Source organism: Durio zibethinus, chromosome 7 (genome assembly GCF_047325235.1).
Source record: "Durio zibethinus cultivar Kanyao isolate XHJ-2024 chromosome 7, ASM4732523v1, whole genome shotgun sequence".
NCBI lineage: Eukaryota > Viridiplantae > Streptophyta > Magnoliopsida > Malvales > Malvaceae > Durio > Durio zibethinus.
Window position 1 is genome coordinate 17,774,560 of NC_143168.1, and position 17,487 is coordinate 17,792,046.

General features: G+C 33.5%; 2 protein-coding genes across 3 annotated transcripts; both read left to right on the forward strand.

The window, feature by feature from the left end:
• Window positions 1-3,162: 3,162 nt before the first annotated feature.
• Window positions 3,163-5,503, forward strand: LOC111277720 (dynamin-related protein 4C-like). The gene has a single exon (XM_022864134.2). The coding sequence runs from the start codon at window positions 3,313-3,315 to the stop codon at window positions 5,404-5,406; it is 2,094 nt and encodes a 697-aa protein (XP_022719869.1). The 5' UTR covers window positions 3,163-3,312; the 3' UTR covers window positions 5,407-5,503.
• A 2,776-nt stretch (window positions 5,504-8,279) lies between these two features.
• On the forward strand, window positions 8,280-17,256 carry LOC111277721 (uncharacterized). 2 transcript variants are annotated; one of them, XM_089763699.1, is made up of 9 exons: window positions 8,280-8,983; window positions 10,112-10,203; window positions 10,355-11,055; window positions 13,063-13,133; window positions 14,464-14,553; window positions 14,668-14,874; window positions 15,055-15,153; window positions 15,258-15,390; window positions 16,605-17,256. In XM_089763699.1, exons 1-9 carry the CDS (start codon window positions 8,615-8,617, stop codon window positions 16,766-16,768), a joined length of 1,926 nt encoding a protein of 641 aa, XP_089619825.1. In that variant the 5' UTR covers window positions 8,280-8,614; the 3' UTR covers window positions 16,769-17,256. The 2 variants fall into 2 exon arrangements, with proteins under 2 accessions (XP_089619825.1, XP_089619826.1); XM_089763700.1 differs by lacking the exon at window positions 14,464-14,553.
• Window positions 17,257-17,487: the final 231 nt, after the last annotated feature.

The window sequence follows — 17,487 nt, forward strand, 5'->3', positions numbered from 1 at the left end:
GGAAATTGTTTGCTGTTGAAATATACCATTTACATATATGAATAATGAAAGCTGTTTGTTGTTGAAATATATCGGTGTTTGAGGATATTGATATTCAATTTTAAAGACCATGTTTTAGAGACTAAAATGATGTCTTTCTTCGAGGGTCTATGAAACATTTTTCATATCAATTTTATCACAACAAGACATCTACACATGATCTTACTTTCAAGTTAATTTCACCTCCTTTGCTTTTTTATCTTTTATCTTTTTTTTTTTTTTTTTTGGGGTTTCAGCTAAAGATCTTTCAAATAATGTTAAAACCATGTGGTATATATATAAATAAAGGTGTGACCTTAAAGGAAAAAAGCAAATTTTTTTACCTTAATCCGATCTAGCATGTTGAATCATTAACTCCTTTAAAGTAGGAGTTGGATGCTACTGGTACCACATTATATCTTTCGATGGCTTTTTTCATTCTTTCTCATATATTTCAGCAACTGATTATTAAAGTTTAAGCCAAAAGCCTTCACACTATGTTAGGTCTAAAATTTATATATCAACTCTATTTCTTTGTAACCTTTAAATTATTACATGGCTCATTTGCTTTGGAACATAAAAATACTTAGGTATCCTCTGCAAATTTATTTATTATTTTCTATTATAAACCTGTTTATATGCTTACTATAAAACGTCTATGTTTATAGTAACATATTATGAAATAATTTCAGATTTTTAATGAAGAGATATTACTGAATATAAAGAATAGGATGATCAGACAAAATAGATTAAACTTTATGCAAATACCAAGATCCGAGCCTATTATTTGCCATTATATAGAATATGGCATGCATGTCTTAATTTGTTATTTTTGTGTTTTCAGTGCTCTTCCATCTTGAAAGAATTGAGATTGAATTATATTAATAATTTTTTAACTTAAAAAAATTTTATATTTTCTAATTTAAGATATATTTTATAAAAAATAGTTTAAGTTTATAAAAAATATATATCCCGCGAAGAAGCGTAGCTATCGCTTTATATATATAACTCAAAAATCATGAATCATACTTTTCTCCACGATAATTTTCGTAATAATTTTCAAATCATATTCTTCAATAACAATTTTCAATCAACAGTAGTAGAATTTGTGGAATGATAAACGTGTTGAAACGTTTCACAAACTACATATTCTCAAATGAAGAACCAACGAGGAATGATCGTTAATTAAATTGGTAAAAACATTGTTCGAACTAGAATTTTAAAGGTTCAAAAACAAAGATGATGAAATAGCATCTGTTATTTGTCTTTCCTTCCTCCAATGGTTTGGTGAAATTGGGAAAAATTGTTCAGTCATTTTCATGAAATGCATGATGCAGATGTACTGAGTGATTGACTCCTTAGTTATATTCTCAAATGAAGAACCAACGAGGAATGATCGTTAGTAAAAACATATTTGGAATTATAGATAGAATTTTAAAGGTTCAAAAACAAAGATGACGGAATAGCATCTGTTATTTGTCTTTCTTTCCTCCAATGGTTGGAGAAATCAGGAAAAGTGGTTGTCAATTTCATGGAATGCACCATGGAGATGTGCTTAGTGAGCAAGCATTGACTTCCTTCGTCTTGAAGTCGTTTTTTTTTTTTCCCAAAAAAACAAACTTCATCATGAAGTTCTCATAAAAAACATTTATTATAATGTAAAAATTATTATTTCCTTAAAAAAATAATTTCGTTGTAAGTGGGAGCCTGAGCCACAAACTAATCCCAAACTTCGTCCTTGTTTTTAAGAAAATCAACCTTTTTTATAGAAGAAAAAAAATAAAGGCAAACTGCGTGATGTCACCACTTTGCATCACTCCTGACGGTACAGGAAATTTCGAATCTACTTCTCTTTGTAAAACATCAAAGAATAATATAAGAAAGAATTATTAGTTTCATATTTTTATCTCAAATCTTCATATTTTTAATATGATATAATTATGATTTGATTGTAATATTTTATAATTTATTTATAAATTAATAGATTTTGTATTTAAATTTATTAAATATAATAATTTTAAATATAATATTATAACACAATACAAAAAAAACGTTATAAAAAATATTTCCTCTCGCCTAATTGATTTGTTTTGTATTAATTTTTACAAAATTTTAAAAAATATTTTCATTTTAATGTATTAATATTAAAATTAAAATTTTTTTAAAAAATAAAAATTTTATGATTTTGAATGTTAAAAAGTAAAAAAATATATTAAAAAATATTAAATATAAAAAATAAAAGTTTTAAATATTTTAAAAAATAAAACATAATATTTGAATATTAAAAAAAAAAAGAATAAAATGAAACTGAAGGAATATACAAAAATGATATAATTTAAAATTTTAATAAAAATTATATATAAATTTAATATTTACTGTATTTACATAAATATTTGAATGAAAAAAAAGGACTAACTATTTGAGTGAAAAAAAAAATAGAAAGTAGGATAAAATGCAAAGAATAATGAACTATTATTTTCCAACCTCTTACTAAGTGGCTTTTTTATATGTCCTGTACATGTAATATTTTTATTAAGATAAATGATATATACCTGATATTTAAAATTTACTTAAACAATTCTCTTTATGTGTATCATATTTCTTAAACTTATCTTTTACTCAGAGGGCATAACAAATTTTATTTATAAATTTATATTAAAATATGAATTTAAATATCCAAAACAAAAGTAATAAAATTTTTAAATTTACATTTTATTTATACACTCTCACCAATCCAACATGTCGTGAAATGCCAAATGCTTGCTTCTTGTATCTTTTTTGTTTTCTTTTCATATTTAACAATATAGATTTTTTATTTAAAAAAAAAAAAAACCAACTAGATTTCTTAAGAGAGCAGGTAAAAGGTACAAATGTGAAGTACTAGGTTTCTGTAACAGGTCAGGCCCTAGCTCCAAACCTAACCCTTCCTTTAGGTCTCGGAAACTAAAAACAAGTGTGAAATAGGGACAAAACACCGTTTCCTAGTATTTTCATCCCTCATTTTTTCACTTCTAGTGTCGTCTGTGGGGGCCATCGTGCTTTGAGCATTACCTTTGAAAAAGCTCCTTTCGATCGGGGCGTTACAATGGAAGAACCTTCAACGAAGCACCAAAAAAACCTCTTTATAAAGCATGGATAGGACTTGGAAAACTTAAAGCTTTCAACTGAACTACTCACTCTCAGTGAAAGCTTGTTGTTGTTGCTGAGTCTTCCTCTTCATTTCACTTTTCTTTCACTTGTCTCAAGCATATATCCTCACAAACGTTTGTTTCTCACTGCTTCTCTTAGGAAAAAATGAGTCTTTATGATGAGGATGTTGCTTCAGGGAGCAATGGAGTACTAACAGTAGCCAACGGAACGGCCATCTATGATGATCCTCGATTACTGGGATCACTGTCTCTCACGAGGCAAGATTCGTTCATGGTGCAAGAAGTAGAAGAAGAAGTAACAGTCCAGGCTCCCATTATTTCGGAATACAATCACCAAATTCGACCTTTGCTTGATGCCATTGACAGGCTCAGGCTACTAAACGTCATGAAAGAAGGCATACAACTCCCCACAATTGTTGTAGTTGGGGATCAGTCATCAGGGAAGTCTAGTGTTCTTGAATCACTTGCTGGTATTAGTCTTCCTCGAAGTCAGGGTATTTGTACTAGAGTACCCCTCATAATGAGGCTGCAAAGTCATCGAAGTCCAACGCCAGAGCTTCACTTGGAATACAGTGGCAAGCAAGTTCCTGTAGAGGAATCCCACATCGCAGCAGCCATAAATCTTGCAACTGATGAGATTGCAGGCAATGGTAAGGGCATATCCAACACCCCACTTACTTTAGTGGTGAAAAAGGCTGGGGTTCCGGATCTTACCATGGTTGATCTGCCTGGAATAACTAGAGTGCCTGTTCACGGACAGCCTGAAAATATCTATGAGCAGATCAGAGATACTATCATGGAGTACATTACACCCGAGGAAAGCATTATCCTCAATGTTTTGTCTGCAACTGTGGATTTTTCCACCTGTGAATCCATTAGAATGTCACAGATAGTGGACAAGACCGGTGAGAGAACTATTGCTGTGGTTACCAAGGCTGATAGGGCCCCTGAGGAGCTTCTTGAGAAGGTGAGTGCTGATGATGTTAATATAGGACTTGGTTATGTTTGTGTTAGGAATCGTATTGGTGATGAATCATATGAAGAAGCAAGGAGGGAAGAGGCTAGATTGTTCCAGACTGATCCACATCTGTCTAGGATTGATAAATCAATTGTAGGTGTTCCAGTGTTGGCCCAAAAACTTGTTGAAATTCAGGAAAGAATTATTGCAAGGTGCTTACCTGTGATGGTGAAAACCATTACTGACAAGCTGAATGCAAATGTTTCAGAGCTGGAAAAAATGCCCAAGGTTTTGACCTCTGTTGCAGATGCCCTGACAGCTTTTATGAGGATCATTGGAGCAGCCAAAGAATCCCTCAGGAAACTTCTTTTGAGAGGGGAATTTGATGAATACCCTGATGATCGTACCAAGCATGGTACTGCTCGTTTGGTTGAAATGCTCAACGAGTTCTCTATTGAGCTTCACAACTCTGAGGAAACTGAACCGACAAAAGACTTTTTAGTAGAGGAGATCAAGGTTTTGGAAGATGCTAAAGGAATTGGACTACCAAATTTCCTTCCTCGCAATGCATTCCTTCGTATCCTGCAGAAAAAAGTTGATCACATTTCCATTATGCCCATTGAATTTGCTCAAAATATTTGGAACTACATAGATAAAGTTGTGACCTCTGTTTTGACGCGCCACTCTGAAATATATTACCAGCTTAAAGGATCTACAAAGAGAGCAGCTCATAATCTCGTTGAAAAGATGAGAGAGCAGTCCATCAACAGGGTTAAGGAGATCGTGCAGATGGAGAAGCTAACGGATTATACTTGTAATCCTGATTACATGTCGGAGTGGACTAAGCTCATGACTCAACAAGAAAATTTCATCAGGAATGTAAATTCTATTCTAAACAAGTCGTACGGGACTCCTAGGGTGAGTCTTGAAGGTTTTGGGGATATTGAAGTTGAGCATCTCAGGCAGCATCCCAATGTTATGCAGCAAGCATTCGACCTGAAGATGAGAATGACTGCATACTGGAAGATTGTTCTGAAAAGGTTGGTTGATTCCATGGCATTGCATTTGCAGTATTCTGTTCATAATCTTGTGAATAATGACATTGAGGAGATTGTGAATGAGATGATGGAGCCAGATGGACGTGGAATTGAAAGGATGTTGGTGGAATCTCCTGCAATTTCTGGAAAGCGAGAGAAGCTGAAAAAGAGCATCAAACTGTTGAAGGAGTCCAAAGATGTGGTGGCCAAGATCATGGACAGGATTGCTGGTTATGATGATTAGGTGCTTAGTATCTTAAGGTTTGCTTTATTTTGTGTTTAATGTGTAATGAACTTATCTAAGTGAAGTTATAATATTTAGTATCTTAAGGTTTGCTTTATTTTGTGTTTAATGTGTGATGAATTTATTTAAGTGAAGTTTATAATACTACCATGCATTATTGCTTTCAATTTATCAAGGATGTTTTTTGTCAAGGAATTGTTACACAACTAAAAAGCAGATAAACTGCAAGAATTTCAATTAGATATGAAAATCCATTAAAAGTAATGCTTGGTGAAAAAAGCAGTGTTCAAGAAATAAGAACTTGAAGCTGAAAAGAGCAACATAATACCAAAAAAATATAAACAATCAAAACAGCAGTTTTTTTTTTTTTTTTTTTACTTCTGACCGTCAAAATAGGCTCACACATGTTCCTGTTCCTTTGGTTGTCCGCACTTCACATCAGCCACTATTATTTGGAACAATAAAAAGCATGTTCAGTGTTGTTTCTATGCAATCTCTGGTCCCTTGTATGAATTAGAGTGAAATCACCAATTTAATGTTAGGAAGTAACTAGACTGAAGAATTAGCAGCTTAAAGATGTCAAGCACAGCTACAGTTCGAAATGTATATTCAGTTCACTAATTCAAAGTGTAAGCCCGTCAGGAAATAACAAAATCAATGTCTACATTTTAAAAGGGAAAACAAAAAACATCGTACATGCTTAAAATTGTAATCACAGAAGAAAAATATGACCAAACTACACAGTGCAAATCAATCTTCCATTTAACCCATATATGCTGCTTTTCATATTCATAGATGCTTTTGGAAAAACAAAACTTGCACCAATATGTTGGTAACTTACCTTGCACATTCCTATGTCACAAAAAGTCTAGTTTGATAAAGCGGTTTCTACTCTGGAACCAAAGGTCAGATGACATGAATCATCAGTAACTATCCATGTGTTTATGAAGTTTCCTAGAAGTGAGACAACTAGCAACTCAGTTACTAATACCCCAAACATTTAGTCCTAAGACTTGACTTTATAATTAGTCATCACCCAAATCCTAACGAATCCAATGATATAAATATATATATATATATATATATATAACTTGTGAAGACAATAATGGAGGATTATGGCTATTAACAAATTTAGTTACCTTCCATTCTAATGAAGAACATCAAATGAGACTAAAAAAAAATGTAATATTTAGCAACATAAATTTTATATTATGTTGCAAATAGTTTTGCTACAAAAGTATTTGCTACTACTTCTATGCATACTTTTGTAGCCAAAAAGAGTTCATTTGCAATGTCTATCGCAGTATAAAGCCTTTTTATGTTAAAAAAATATGACGCAAATTGTTAATAAGTGTTACAAATAGTAATGTTGCATTAGCAACAATTTTGAATATATTTTTGCTTCAATATGTATTTTTACTAACTGATTGTAACATAAAACCATTTATGCCGCGAAAAAAGATTATTTTATAATATTTATTTAAATTTCTCCAAAAAATATTATTGCTAAAGAACAAATTTCTTAATAGCGCGACTTTCTCAAAGAAATCCTTAGATGAACCTTTCATCCACATTTTGTCAGTTCCCTTTTTTTTTTTTCACTGATAGTTCGATAACCTTCGAAGTGCTCTACCATAATGATGGCAACATCTCTTCTTTTAGTTTCTCCATATATATATATATATATATATATATATATACATATATATTATCAATTTAAATTTTCTAATTGAAAACCACTTCTCTTTGTATAAATTTTATAAAAAAAAAAGAAAAGCCTCCTCTTCACTAAGAAATCATTGACCAACCAAAGGTTCATGCTCCAAATTTTTATCAACTTGTTCATTTATTTTCATTTTTATTATAAGAAACTTTAGAAATTCGTTAGATGAATATATGATTCCAATAACTTTTAGAGACTCATTCAAATCAAAATCACTTCCTTCAAAATTTTCATGATATTTTTCATCATTGGAAAATTCATTTAAGTCAAAACCTTTTCTGAGTTATTTCTTCATTGGAAAAATTCATTTAAGCCAACAGGATTCTGGGTGGTTAGGTGTTTTCACATTGTTTGACAAAAACCATACATGTTTCTTCTTTCTCATTTAATCTCCAAAAGGCGAAAAAATTCCAAAGAAATAAATTCTCATATAGTTTTTCAACATTGCTGACAAAAAGTTTGGCATGGCTAGGGGCTTCTTTTGGTTACCAATTAATGCGTTGTACTGACATTATTGTTATTATTTCGTTGGTAATTGTTCTTGTCCGTTTGGCCTTATTGCAACTTGTATTTTTGACTTCGTCATTGTTTTCGTCAAAGGTGGCGGCAAGTTAACCTTTACAGCATCATTTATAATCAAATTCATCGCCCCTTTTCTCAAGATTTTCTTATGTTTCTTTCTAAAAGCAACCAAAAAAAAAAAAGAGAAAGCTACCTTAAAAAAAAAAAGGCAGAATATGCTGGCTACTTCTCAACCGTTCAACCACTAATTTATGAATTTCGTACGTTGATTTCACACTTTAACACAGTCACCCACTTTCTCGTGGCCCCAGCTTCATCAATGCATGTAATTAAAATTAGTATTCAAAAGAATAATTTTAACAATTAAAATTAAAACTTAAAATTTTATAATATGATTTTGACTAAAAAAATGAAGACAAGTTTTAATATGTGAGGAAAGAGAAAAGTCCTTAATACCATACGTGTGGTCTAAAAATTAATGGGTTTCCAACATTATTCTCGTAAAAAAAAATCTTTTTTTTTTAAAATGGTAAATGTAAAGAAAAAAAAAAACCTTTTTAAAAGAAAATTGAAGTGAAAATATTAAAAATATATTAAAAAAAAGAAGAAGAAAAGAAAAGGAAGAGTTTCTTATTCTGTCTTTCACATGGACAAGCTCTCAAATATTCGTTTCCTTTCTTCTCACCTTCTCTCTCTCTTCGCTGCCAACTTTGATTCTCTTTAACCGAAAAACAAAACCCCAAACTCTAACAATTTCTAGCATCTTTCTTTTCAGACAAGTCCCAACCATATCCTTAACCCCAAATCTTTGTCGGAAAATCTTTCCTTTGCAACCCATACAAAACCATATCATAACAAGCTGAAGCCGACCGATAGGGGAAAAAAAGAAGAAGAAAACCGCAAGATCTTAGTGGAAACCCAGTTCAAAACCAATCCCAAAAACGCTAATTTGAAGCTTAAAAAATGGCTAGTTGTCCCCAAAACTCAATCGTATACAACGGCAGCCTCTGTGCCTGCCAAATTGGTCACTTTCTCAATCTTACAGCCAACAGCTGCACTACCTATGGCGGAAGTTCAGACATACAAACTGATTCTGGGATTGATTACTATGCGGTGTCGATCCCTGAGACCATTTTTTCATTTGATTCAATTAAGAAGTTTACTCAGTCTCAAGCTGTGTTCTTGGAAGCTACTCTTGTAATGTTGCTTTCTTGGCTCGTGTTTTGCTTCTTCTTAAGGTTTACAAAGCTTGGTGATGGCAGAAATGTTTGGTTTAAGATTAGATGGTGGATTAGTCGCTTGGATGTTTGCTTTGCTACCAGGCATTGGCTGGTTAGTCCTTTCTGTATACTCTGAGAAATGATTTTTTTTTATGCATTAGAACACGAAAAGGACACCTTCCCTTTCTAAGATTCGAAACCTGAGATGTCTAAGCTGAAAGTTTCAGGTTCTAACTTTTCATGTCGGTCGCAATAACCGATAAGGTTTTTTTTTTTTTTTTTCTTTTTTCAATGCTCCAAATCAATTTGGATGTGTTAAGGGTGTAAATGATACATTAGTACTCACAAACTACTCGGGTTCGATTCGAAAAAAACTCGAATTTGATTCGATTATTGTCGAATCGAGCTCGAGCTCGAGTAGCTCGACTTATCGATCGAGCCGAATTCGAGTATTCTTATATATGACCTGAATAGCTCGCGAGTCTAATCGAGTTTTTATATTTAAATATATTTTTATTATTTTAATTAATAAAATATTTCAAGTTCGAGTTCGAGCATGAATAATTGAACTTTTGTCGAGTATACGAATCAAGCTTATTTTTACATATTAATCGAGCTTAATCGAGCGAGCTCGAGTAGCTCGAATTCGATCACGAATTGAGTTCGAGCTTGAAAAATAAAATTCGATCGAGCTTGAGTCGAGTATCGAGTCCCGAATTGTGAGTCAAGCTCGAGCTCGAACTTCTCATTATTCGACTCAGCTCGGCTCGTTTACACCCCTAGATGTGTCCTTGGTAAGTGGGATTTTTCTTTTGTAGTTAACAAGTATATATATGCGTGACATAGCGGTGCTCAATCTTGTAAGTTGGTTGTGATTTAGATTGTTTTGAGGTGATCTAGGGATTGGTTTCTATTAGCTAATTAAGAAGTCCTCATTAATGTGTTTTATTGGAAAGTATTTAATTTTTGCGTACTTGGAACTGGGTGTGTTATTGTTGAAATTGGTCATTTTGGGTCTTACTTAGGAAGGTTGAAAGACAGCATTGTTGCCCGTGTCTAATGTATATGGCAGTGGTATAAGACAAATTTGAATATTATTAAGGAATGATTCTGATTTCTGAAACTAGAATAAAAGTCTGTTAACATCTGTTAACATGTTATTTCATAATGAATGAAATTTTGTATACTTTCTTGATGTATAAACATGGTAATGCGTTAATTTGTATCATCTTTTATTTAGGATGATCAGAAGTTGGTTGTGAAACGGAAAACAGAACTCGGTGGAACTTTCTCGATTGCAAGCTGGATACTTTTCACTGGGTTGTTTGCTGCGTGAGTGAGGATAACTTCCTTTTGTGACTAGCATTTGAATTTCTTGATGCAAACATTTGATTTTCAAATTCTTATGGATGTTTTATTAAGCCCTTTTGACATATGAACGCACATTGACTCATTACCCTCCCCCCTCCATGATTTTTCTTAGGTTGCTTTACCAAATCATAGCAAAGAGAACCATTGAAGTGCATAATGTGAAAGCAACAAATGCACCTGACCTAGCCTCCTTCAGGAATGACATGGAATTTAATATGACCACTGTTTCTAGTATGAGCTGCACAAACTTGCGACGTCCTACTACCATACTTACCGGAAGTTCTGGCTTCATCAATGGCAAAGTTTTTCCTATTTCAAATTTTCTAAATTTTTCATGTCACAACACAAGCTTGGGACCAACCATAACTCTCAAGTGCAGCAATTGCCAACTCAGTCAAGATTATATGTCCATTTCATGGCAGTTTGTTGATCTTCCAAACAGTCCTGCAAGTGCTGTAGGTTTTCAGTTCAATGTAACTGCAAAAGATCATACTAGGAGAGGCCATGTGAGTTTTGTTAGTGGAACACTGAAGAATGGAAGTAATTTTGATAACAGCCCAGTTACATTCAGAGGGGTGGACACAAACATATTGATATTCAATTTATTTCCACGCGTATATCGCAGTGCAAATGATCTGAGGCTAATCCAACCTCTCTTTCATGAATTTGTACCGGGGTCAATTTTGCGTGAGACCTCTCAGCTCCGGGCATCTCTTGAGAGCACTAATGATGGACAAATCAACACCACATTAAATGTTAACTATCTTTCTTCCTACATCGTTGAGATTGAAAATAAAAATCTAATAGGTGCTGGTGAGTAATTTGCTTTGCCTGTTTATTTGTGATTCAGTCTTTCCCCAATTTCATCATCTGCTACCAGATAACTTTATGATATCCCCTAGACATCCATGGCATTCAATGCACGGTATCCTTAATGGAAATTTGGAAACATATTTATAAACTTGAAACCATCTGGTAATAAATACTGCTGGAATCAAAAGTGGAATATCAATCAAGATGTTCCATTCTTAAAGCTCTTGCTGAAGATACATCCCTATTTGGGATCTTTGCTCCTTAACAAGTTGGTTCATTTACTGCATGATAGATTTCCATAATAACCAACTTTTCAACTGCCTACAGCTGCGGCTCTTTATGGAGTTTACTGCGTATTGTTGCCTTTGTTTTTTGTTTTCCTTTTTCTTTTAATGATTGTTTAGTCCTTCTGCTTGCCTTCAGCTGTCTATAGTTGTAATTGTTACAATATCTCCTAGCAATTTCTTGTAGATAATATTGATTAGCTATGTGTTCTTGTGAACATAGGTTACTAGTATCTTTGTCATGCTTGCCACCATATTCCAGGAAAATCTGTTTTATTCTGAAATAATTTCTTTCAAATTTATGGATCATATAGATTCCATCCAAGATGGTATTCTTCGAGTGAACTGCAAATTTGTTTCGAAGTTTCTTTTTTTATCAGCTTAATCATCAAAGATTGAGATTTGACACTATATTATGATAGTCATTTTTGTCATTATAATTTCAACTGTTCAATTTCTTGGCATCTCATATGGTCATGTCTTGGAGTATGTTGAACGTCTCTTACTTTGTTAAGTGAATTCTTTCTAGGCAGAATTTTATGACAACCAACCTCCTGAAATAAAATGCTTTGGAAACTTAAATGTGTTTGATATTTGGGAGGGTTGTAGACTATTTTAGGTGACAGTCTCTGATAGCTCTGTTATTTCTTTAATTATTTTACCAACTTGGCTTACTGGACAGAGTCCTTGATGGGCGCTATTACTATAAGGTTGTACTTTGATTGAATTGGTTTCTAATTAAGGCTTTCACATGCTTTGTTCCTTTTTCAGTCACTCTTTATTCCAGTCAAGGATGGGGTTGCCTTGCCTTACTCTTTGATTTGTAAATTGTAAAGTAATCTGTTAGCAAGGCGAGCTCAATCATTTGTATTGTTCTAGTTTTTTCAGTTCTTTGTGCATGGTCAATCTTGTTTCCTCTAAAGGTTTGTTCTGGAAAGACCAATATTTGAAAGGAAATGCAGTTGTTTTGATAGGTTGACGATGGTTTGTGGACATTTCTTTGTCACGAGTTTGAAACTTACTAGGTTCAATATGTGGCAATTCCTTGCACCTTGGAATCTTACTCTGGTTATTCATATCTTTATCCCATTGTAGTTTTTGAAAAGAATTCCATGCTACTGCTGATAACTTTTAGAAAAAGAATTTTTCAAATTCAAGTCCATGTTTATAGATTTCAGATATTTCTGTGAACTGTAGTAAGGAATCCATGATAAGTTAGTTACCTCTTTCTGAATGATGCATATTCTTTACTCTTGGAGAATCCTTCGGTTCCAGGGAGCATGATAAGACTTTATGACCTATGAGGATCTGGAAAGTTTTGTTCAATGGAATTACTGTGTATTGTTCCACTTTGATGGAGGGACATACTTCATTACTAATTATCTTAATCAGATGCATAATTTTTTATCTTATTCTTTTACATTTGTCTACCTTTTAGGGCCTTGTTTTGTTGTTAATTGAGCAAAATTCTTTGGTCTTTCTTTTCCTTTAAAGTTGGCTTCCTTGTTTCAGTTCTTAGATGAGAATAATAAAAGATTTTGGGCAAGAAAATTTTGCATTTGTCGAATTAGACTTCATCAGGTGCCAAAGCTAACAAAGCAATTGCTTCTATATAATTTGAAAGCATGTGGTCTAATGTTGGTTTCTGTTCTATGTATTGCATTATTCTGCAGGATTAATTGAAGTGATATATTAATACAGTATTATTTTGCTCAACTTGCAGTGGGCTTCCTTGCTGATCTTGGTGGGCTATATTGCATTAGTATAGGGATATTTCTCTATCTCTTGGTGCAAGTAATTCCTGACCCTCTTGAATTTATCATTTTGTTCTTGCTTTCTACCTTCACTCTTGGTTTCTTGATAAATTATAAAGATTCAAGTATAGATGATCAAGGACCTTATATTGTCTGGAACTGGTACTGTTAAGTTTTATTTTTACCTTTTTTTTTTGGATGAAAGAAGGATGCATTTATTCAGTTTTTCTTTAATTTTAGTGGTTAGCCTATTTTGGTTTGTTCTACTTTTCTAGGTGTAGGCTGCACAATTGTGTTTTGATCATTTAGGTCGTTTTATGTGAAAGTGTGACAATTTTATACAAGTTGTAGGTATTCAAAATAAATGGATGTGATCCTATTCCTCTGTTTGTTTGTGCTTTTCTGATTATATGCAATAAAAATAAAGCCATTTTTTAGAGGAGGGAATGGGGGGAACGGTGATACTTTCGAGCAACAAAACCAGGAGTGAAGCCTAGTATTAACTTTACCTTTTCCTTATTATTATTATTTTCAGCCCTTAAAATTGAAATCTAGACCGCTAATCAGACTTGAAGCATTATAAACCCTAGAAAACCGGTTCCACAAGACCAAATCCAACCCACAACAATTGACGGTCAAAATCTAGGATTGCACATTTGAGTTAGCATTCACATTCCAAAATGAGTGGTTTGTTTGCTCACTTTTGAATTGTTTGCAGCTTAAGGGTTGAAGCTTTTCTGTTCTAAATTAATAATTATGAGTTATTGTCTGTTACATAACCACGTTAAAATAATTACAAGTTTTTGGCCATTTCATAGCTACTTGTCAAATTAGTGCAACTTCCCATTTTATCTGCTCTTGTTTCTCCATACCACTTGGTCACCTGAGTTCCCCACATTATGGTTTGGCATATGCCTGATGTTGTACTTTAGCATAGAGTTTGTAGCCAGTTTTCAAAGTAGTTAATGATATAGCTGGGTTCCTTGTCTTGCTTCCTTCCCGGCTTTTAAGAAAGGAGAAAGAGGGCATGTTTCTTGTTCTTTATTTTTTCTTGGGAAACATAGATGTCTGATAAGATCTACTCTAGCTTTCAGCTAAACTCGCTTTCTCAATATTTGAACATCATGATGACAGAAAAGAAATTATCTAGAACATAGAAACCACATGAGCAATTGTCTAGTTACAGTTTTTCCTGCCAGAAAAGCATCATTAGGTTCTTAAATTAATTCCAGTATGGTAAGAAATTTTGTTTGCTTGAAACAGTCCCTAAGTTTTTAGTTCTTTCATTAGTCTTTTTTCAGATTTTAAAAAAAAAAAAAAAATCTTTTTAATCCAATGAAGTCAATATTCCTAACCTGCTTGGTTTGTAGTGTGAGTACAGAATAAAAAGTCTCCGCAATGAAGATAGCATTTTACGGAAGATTAGAAATAGAAGAAAAGCTCAAGAGCGCTGGGATAAAGTAATTTCTTTCTCATAGGAACATGTACCCTATATTCTTTTAATCTGTCGACTCTTTCTCTCTGATTTAGTTCTTAGTTTAATTGAGCTGACTTAATGTGCTTTTCTTAACCAGTTGAGAAAATATGTCATGTACAAATGGGGTTGCAGCACATTGAATGCTGATAACCACCCTAAAGAGGAATCAGGCTGTGGTCGTTTCATGATTCCATTGGCCCATGGTAATGGATCAATTCGTGGAGGTGGGTCATCGAGGAAACGAAGGGAGCTAAATAATATGGACATAAGTTTTAGCAAGCAAGTCAGCTTACCTAGTGAAAAGGTAGGCTTTATCAATTTCTTTTCCACTGTCTACTTAATTTCACCTTTTCTTCTTTCATTAAATTAGTTAACAAAAATGAAATATTCTTTTCGTTCTTTCTTTCTTGCTGTTTCAATCTCTTCAACTTATCCTACGAAAGTGGCTCGATAATTTTAATTACTTTAATTCTGCATATTGTAGAATGCCACTCTAGAAATGAAACATACTGGAGAAGTAAAATCTTGCATGGCAGGATCTATATCAAGCCCTGAAGGGAGGTTTTATTCAAGAAGTGAACCTGTATGTTATTGTTCTTTGATTTTTTATAACAAGAGCGATACCTGGATTTCCAAGTATTTTGCAAAGTTTCTAAATCCAAACATTTCCATATATGTTATCTGCAGGCCATCAAACATGAGATACCTGGATCTCCAAAAGACAAGAGAAAACATTGTGATGGTTCAAATGATGCAAATGCTGTCCAGCATCAAGTATTTACTCTTGGTGATGATATAATTCCCCTGCCACCACCACTAGGTAAGAACTAGTTTGTAGTCTTATTAGTATTATTATTATTATTATCATATTTCGCACAAAAAGGCACCGTTGAAGTTAATTGGTGCTGCAGATATCTGTTTTTTTTCCTCATCCCCTAAATCATGTCTTCAGTTTATTCAATCAATGATCATTACAATTTTTGGTGATAAAAAAAAAATCAAATTTGTGATTTTCAAGTCATAATTAGAATTGTACTTAAATATATGCAGAAGGGTGGAGGGTGCTTTTTGAATTACTTCACTTTTATTACTTGATGGATCTTGAGTCCAAAATGAGACACGATCCTTAGAATTGTACTTATTGCTATCCCATTCTAAATATGCATATTCTTCTGTTATCCAAAGATCCTCCTGTAAGCAGAGCCAATCTTCTACTTTCTTTCTCCTATTTGAGAATTTCAATGAACTTTAGCAGGCTTTATAGTATGGTATCCTGAACAACATCCTGTCTTTGTTTGACATTTGAGGCATGATTTTGATGAGACCATTCATCTCTGACCTTAATATATTAATAGTTCTTCCCATAAATATGCCATTCCCAAATACCTCAAGGACTAATTAGTGAGAATTTGTAAGCAGGGACAGGATGTTTAAAGTAAGATTTTTATTTTGGCCAACAATTAAGATTGTTAGACCCTTAATTGCATTGATTATGCCTTTGTGGTTAGGGGGTTTTGTGTTTACCTAAGAGTATGGTCAGAGGGGCTTTTCATTAGAAAGGCATAAATTGGTTCTAGAACTAATAATTGTAACCGGGAGAGTTTACCTTTGCTTCCTTTTGGAATGCCAGCTCATAGGGCTAACATTGTGACTATGAATTTGCTATTAGTCTTCAAGTTTTCCTTTTGGCTTTTCGTTGGTTAAGTCACAAGAGAACATTGGCTTATCAACAACAAACATAAACTTCATTGCCGGTCTGCGGCTCTGTGCATGTTGGCATTGTGATTTGTTGATTAAATGATAACTAATACATAAAGGTGACTTCTTATAGCTGAAAACAGCCAGCTGAAAGGTACCATTTAGAAATACAAATGTTAAAACTGTCAGGGTTGACGCCATTGTTATTGCACTTTTATCTTATAAGTAATCTTCTTGGAAATGGTGTTCTCCTTCAAACTCCTTGATAGGGATTGGATTAACCTACATATTTTATGTTAAGTTGCTCTTTATAATCCTGCCCTTTACTCAATGCAGAATTGAAGTCTGGTTCGGAGATTGAGTTGTCCGACATACAGAAGAATTTTCAACGTTTATATGACTACAATGTCATGCTCAGAGATAAGTTTGTAGCCACCCAGTCTTTGCTTCGTGCTTTGGACGCTAAGTCCTCATCTCCTAGTACAGAAAGGCTAACATGACATGCTGAATTACCCAATTGAAAGTGCTTCTCCTCTTTGCTGAAAAGTTTATGCGCCATTCATCAGACCTTTTTCCCCTCGAAGTAAAAGGGTGATTTAGCCGTGATCCTACATCTTTTCTTTCCGTGTCTCTTCCGGCTTAGCTTATCCTACTCAAGACCACTTCCATGGGGAAAAATGGACTAGGCGAAGTGATTGATTTGGAAAGGACAGCTAGTGGATCCGACAGATCCAAGGAAGAGCTCTCTCAATTGAGTTTGGGGTGACATTGTTGCAGTATGTTGCATTCTTATGGAGCCTAATGCCACAGGAGATGCTCGTTGGAACCATTATACTCGGGTTTCATGTTGTAAGACATAAACCAAGAGGAAAAAATGAGAGGTTTGCTCATCACTTTCAGAAAGGGTTTGAGCTGTAATGAATTGTCACTTCCATATATATATATATATATATATATTATTTGTCAATTTAAAAAATGATTAATATTATGAATGGTTCTTGAGTGAAATATTCAATATGATATTTAAATTTAAAAATTTTTTAATGTGATATATAAACTATAAATTTATTAATTAATGTAGTATTTACCTCTAACATAGTTAGATACAAATGATGATGAAGGTTGAATAAACAATTCTTTCACCCTATGCCCCTCAATTTTCCCCATCCCTATGCCCTGTAGTTCCCAAATGAGCATGACTCCGTAACTTTTATGACAT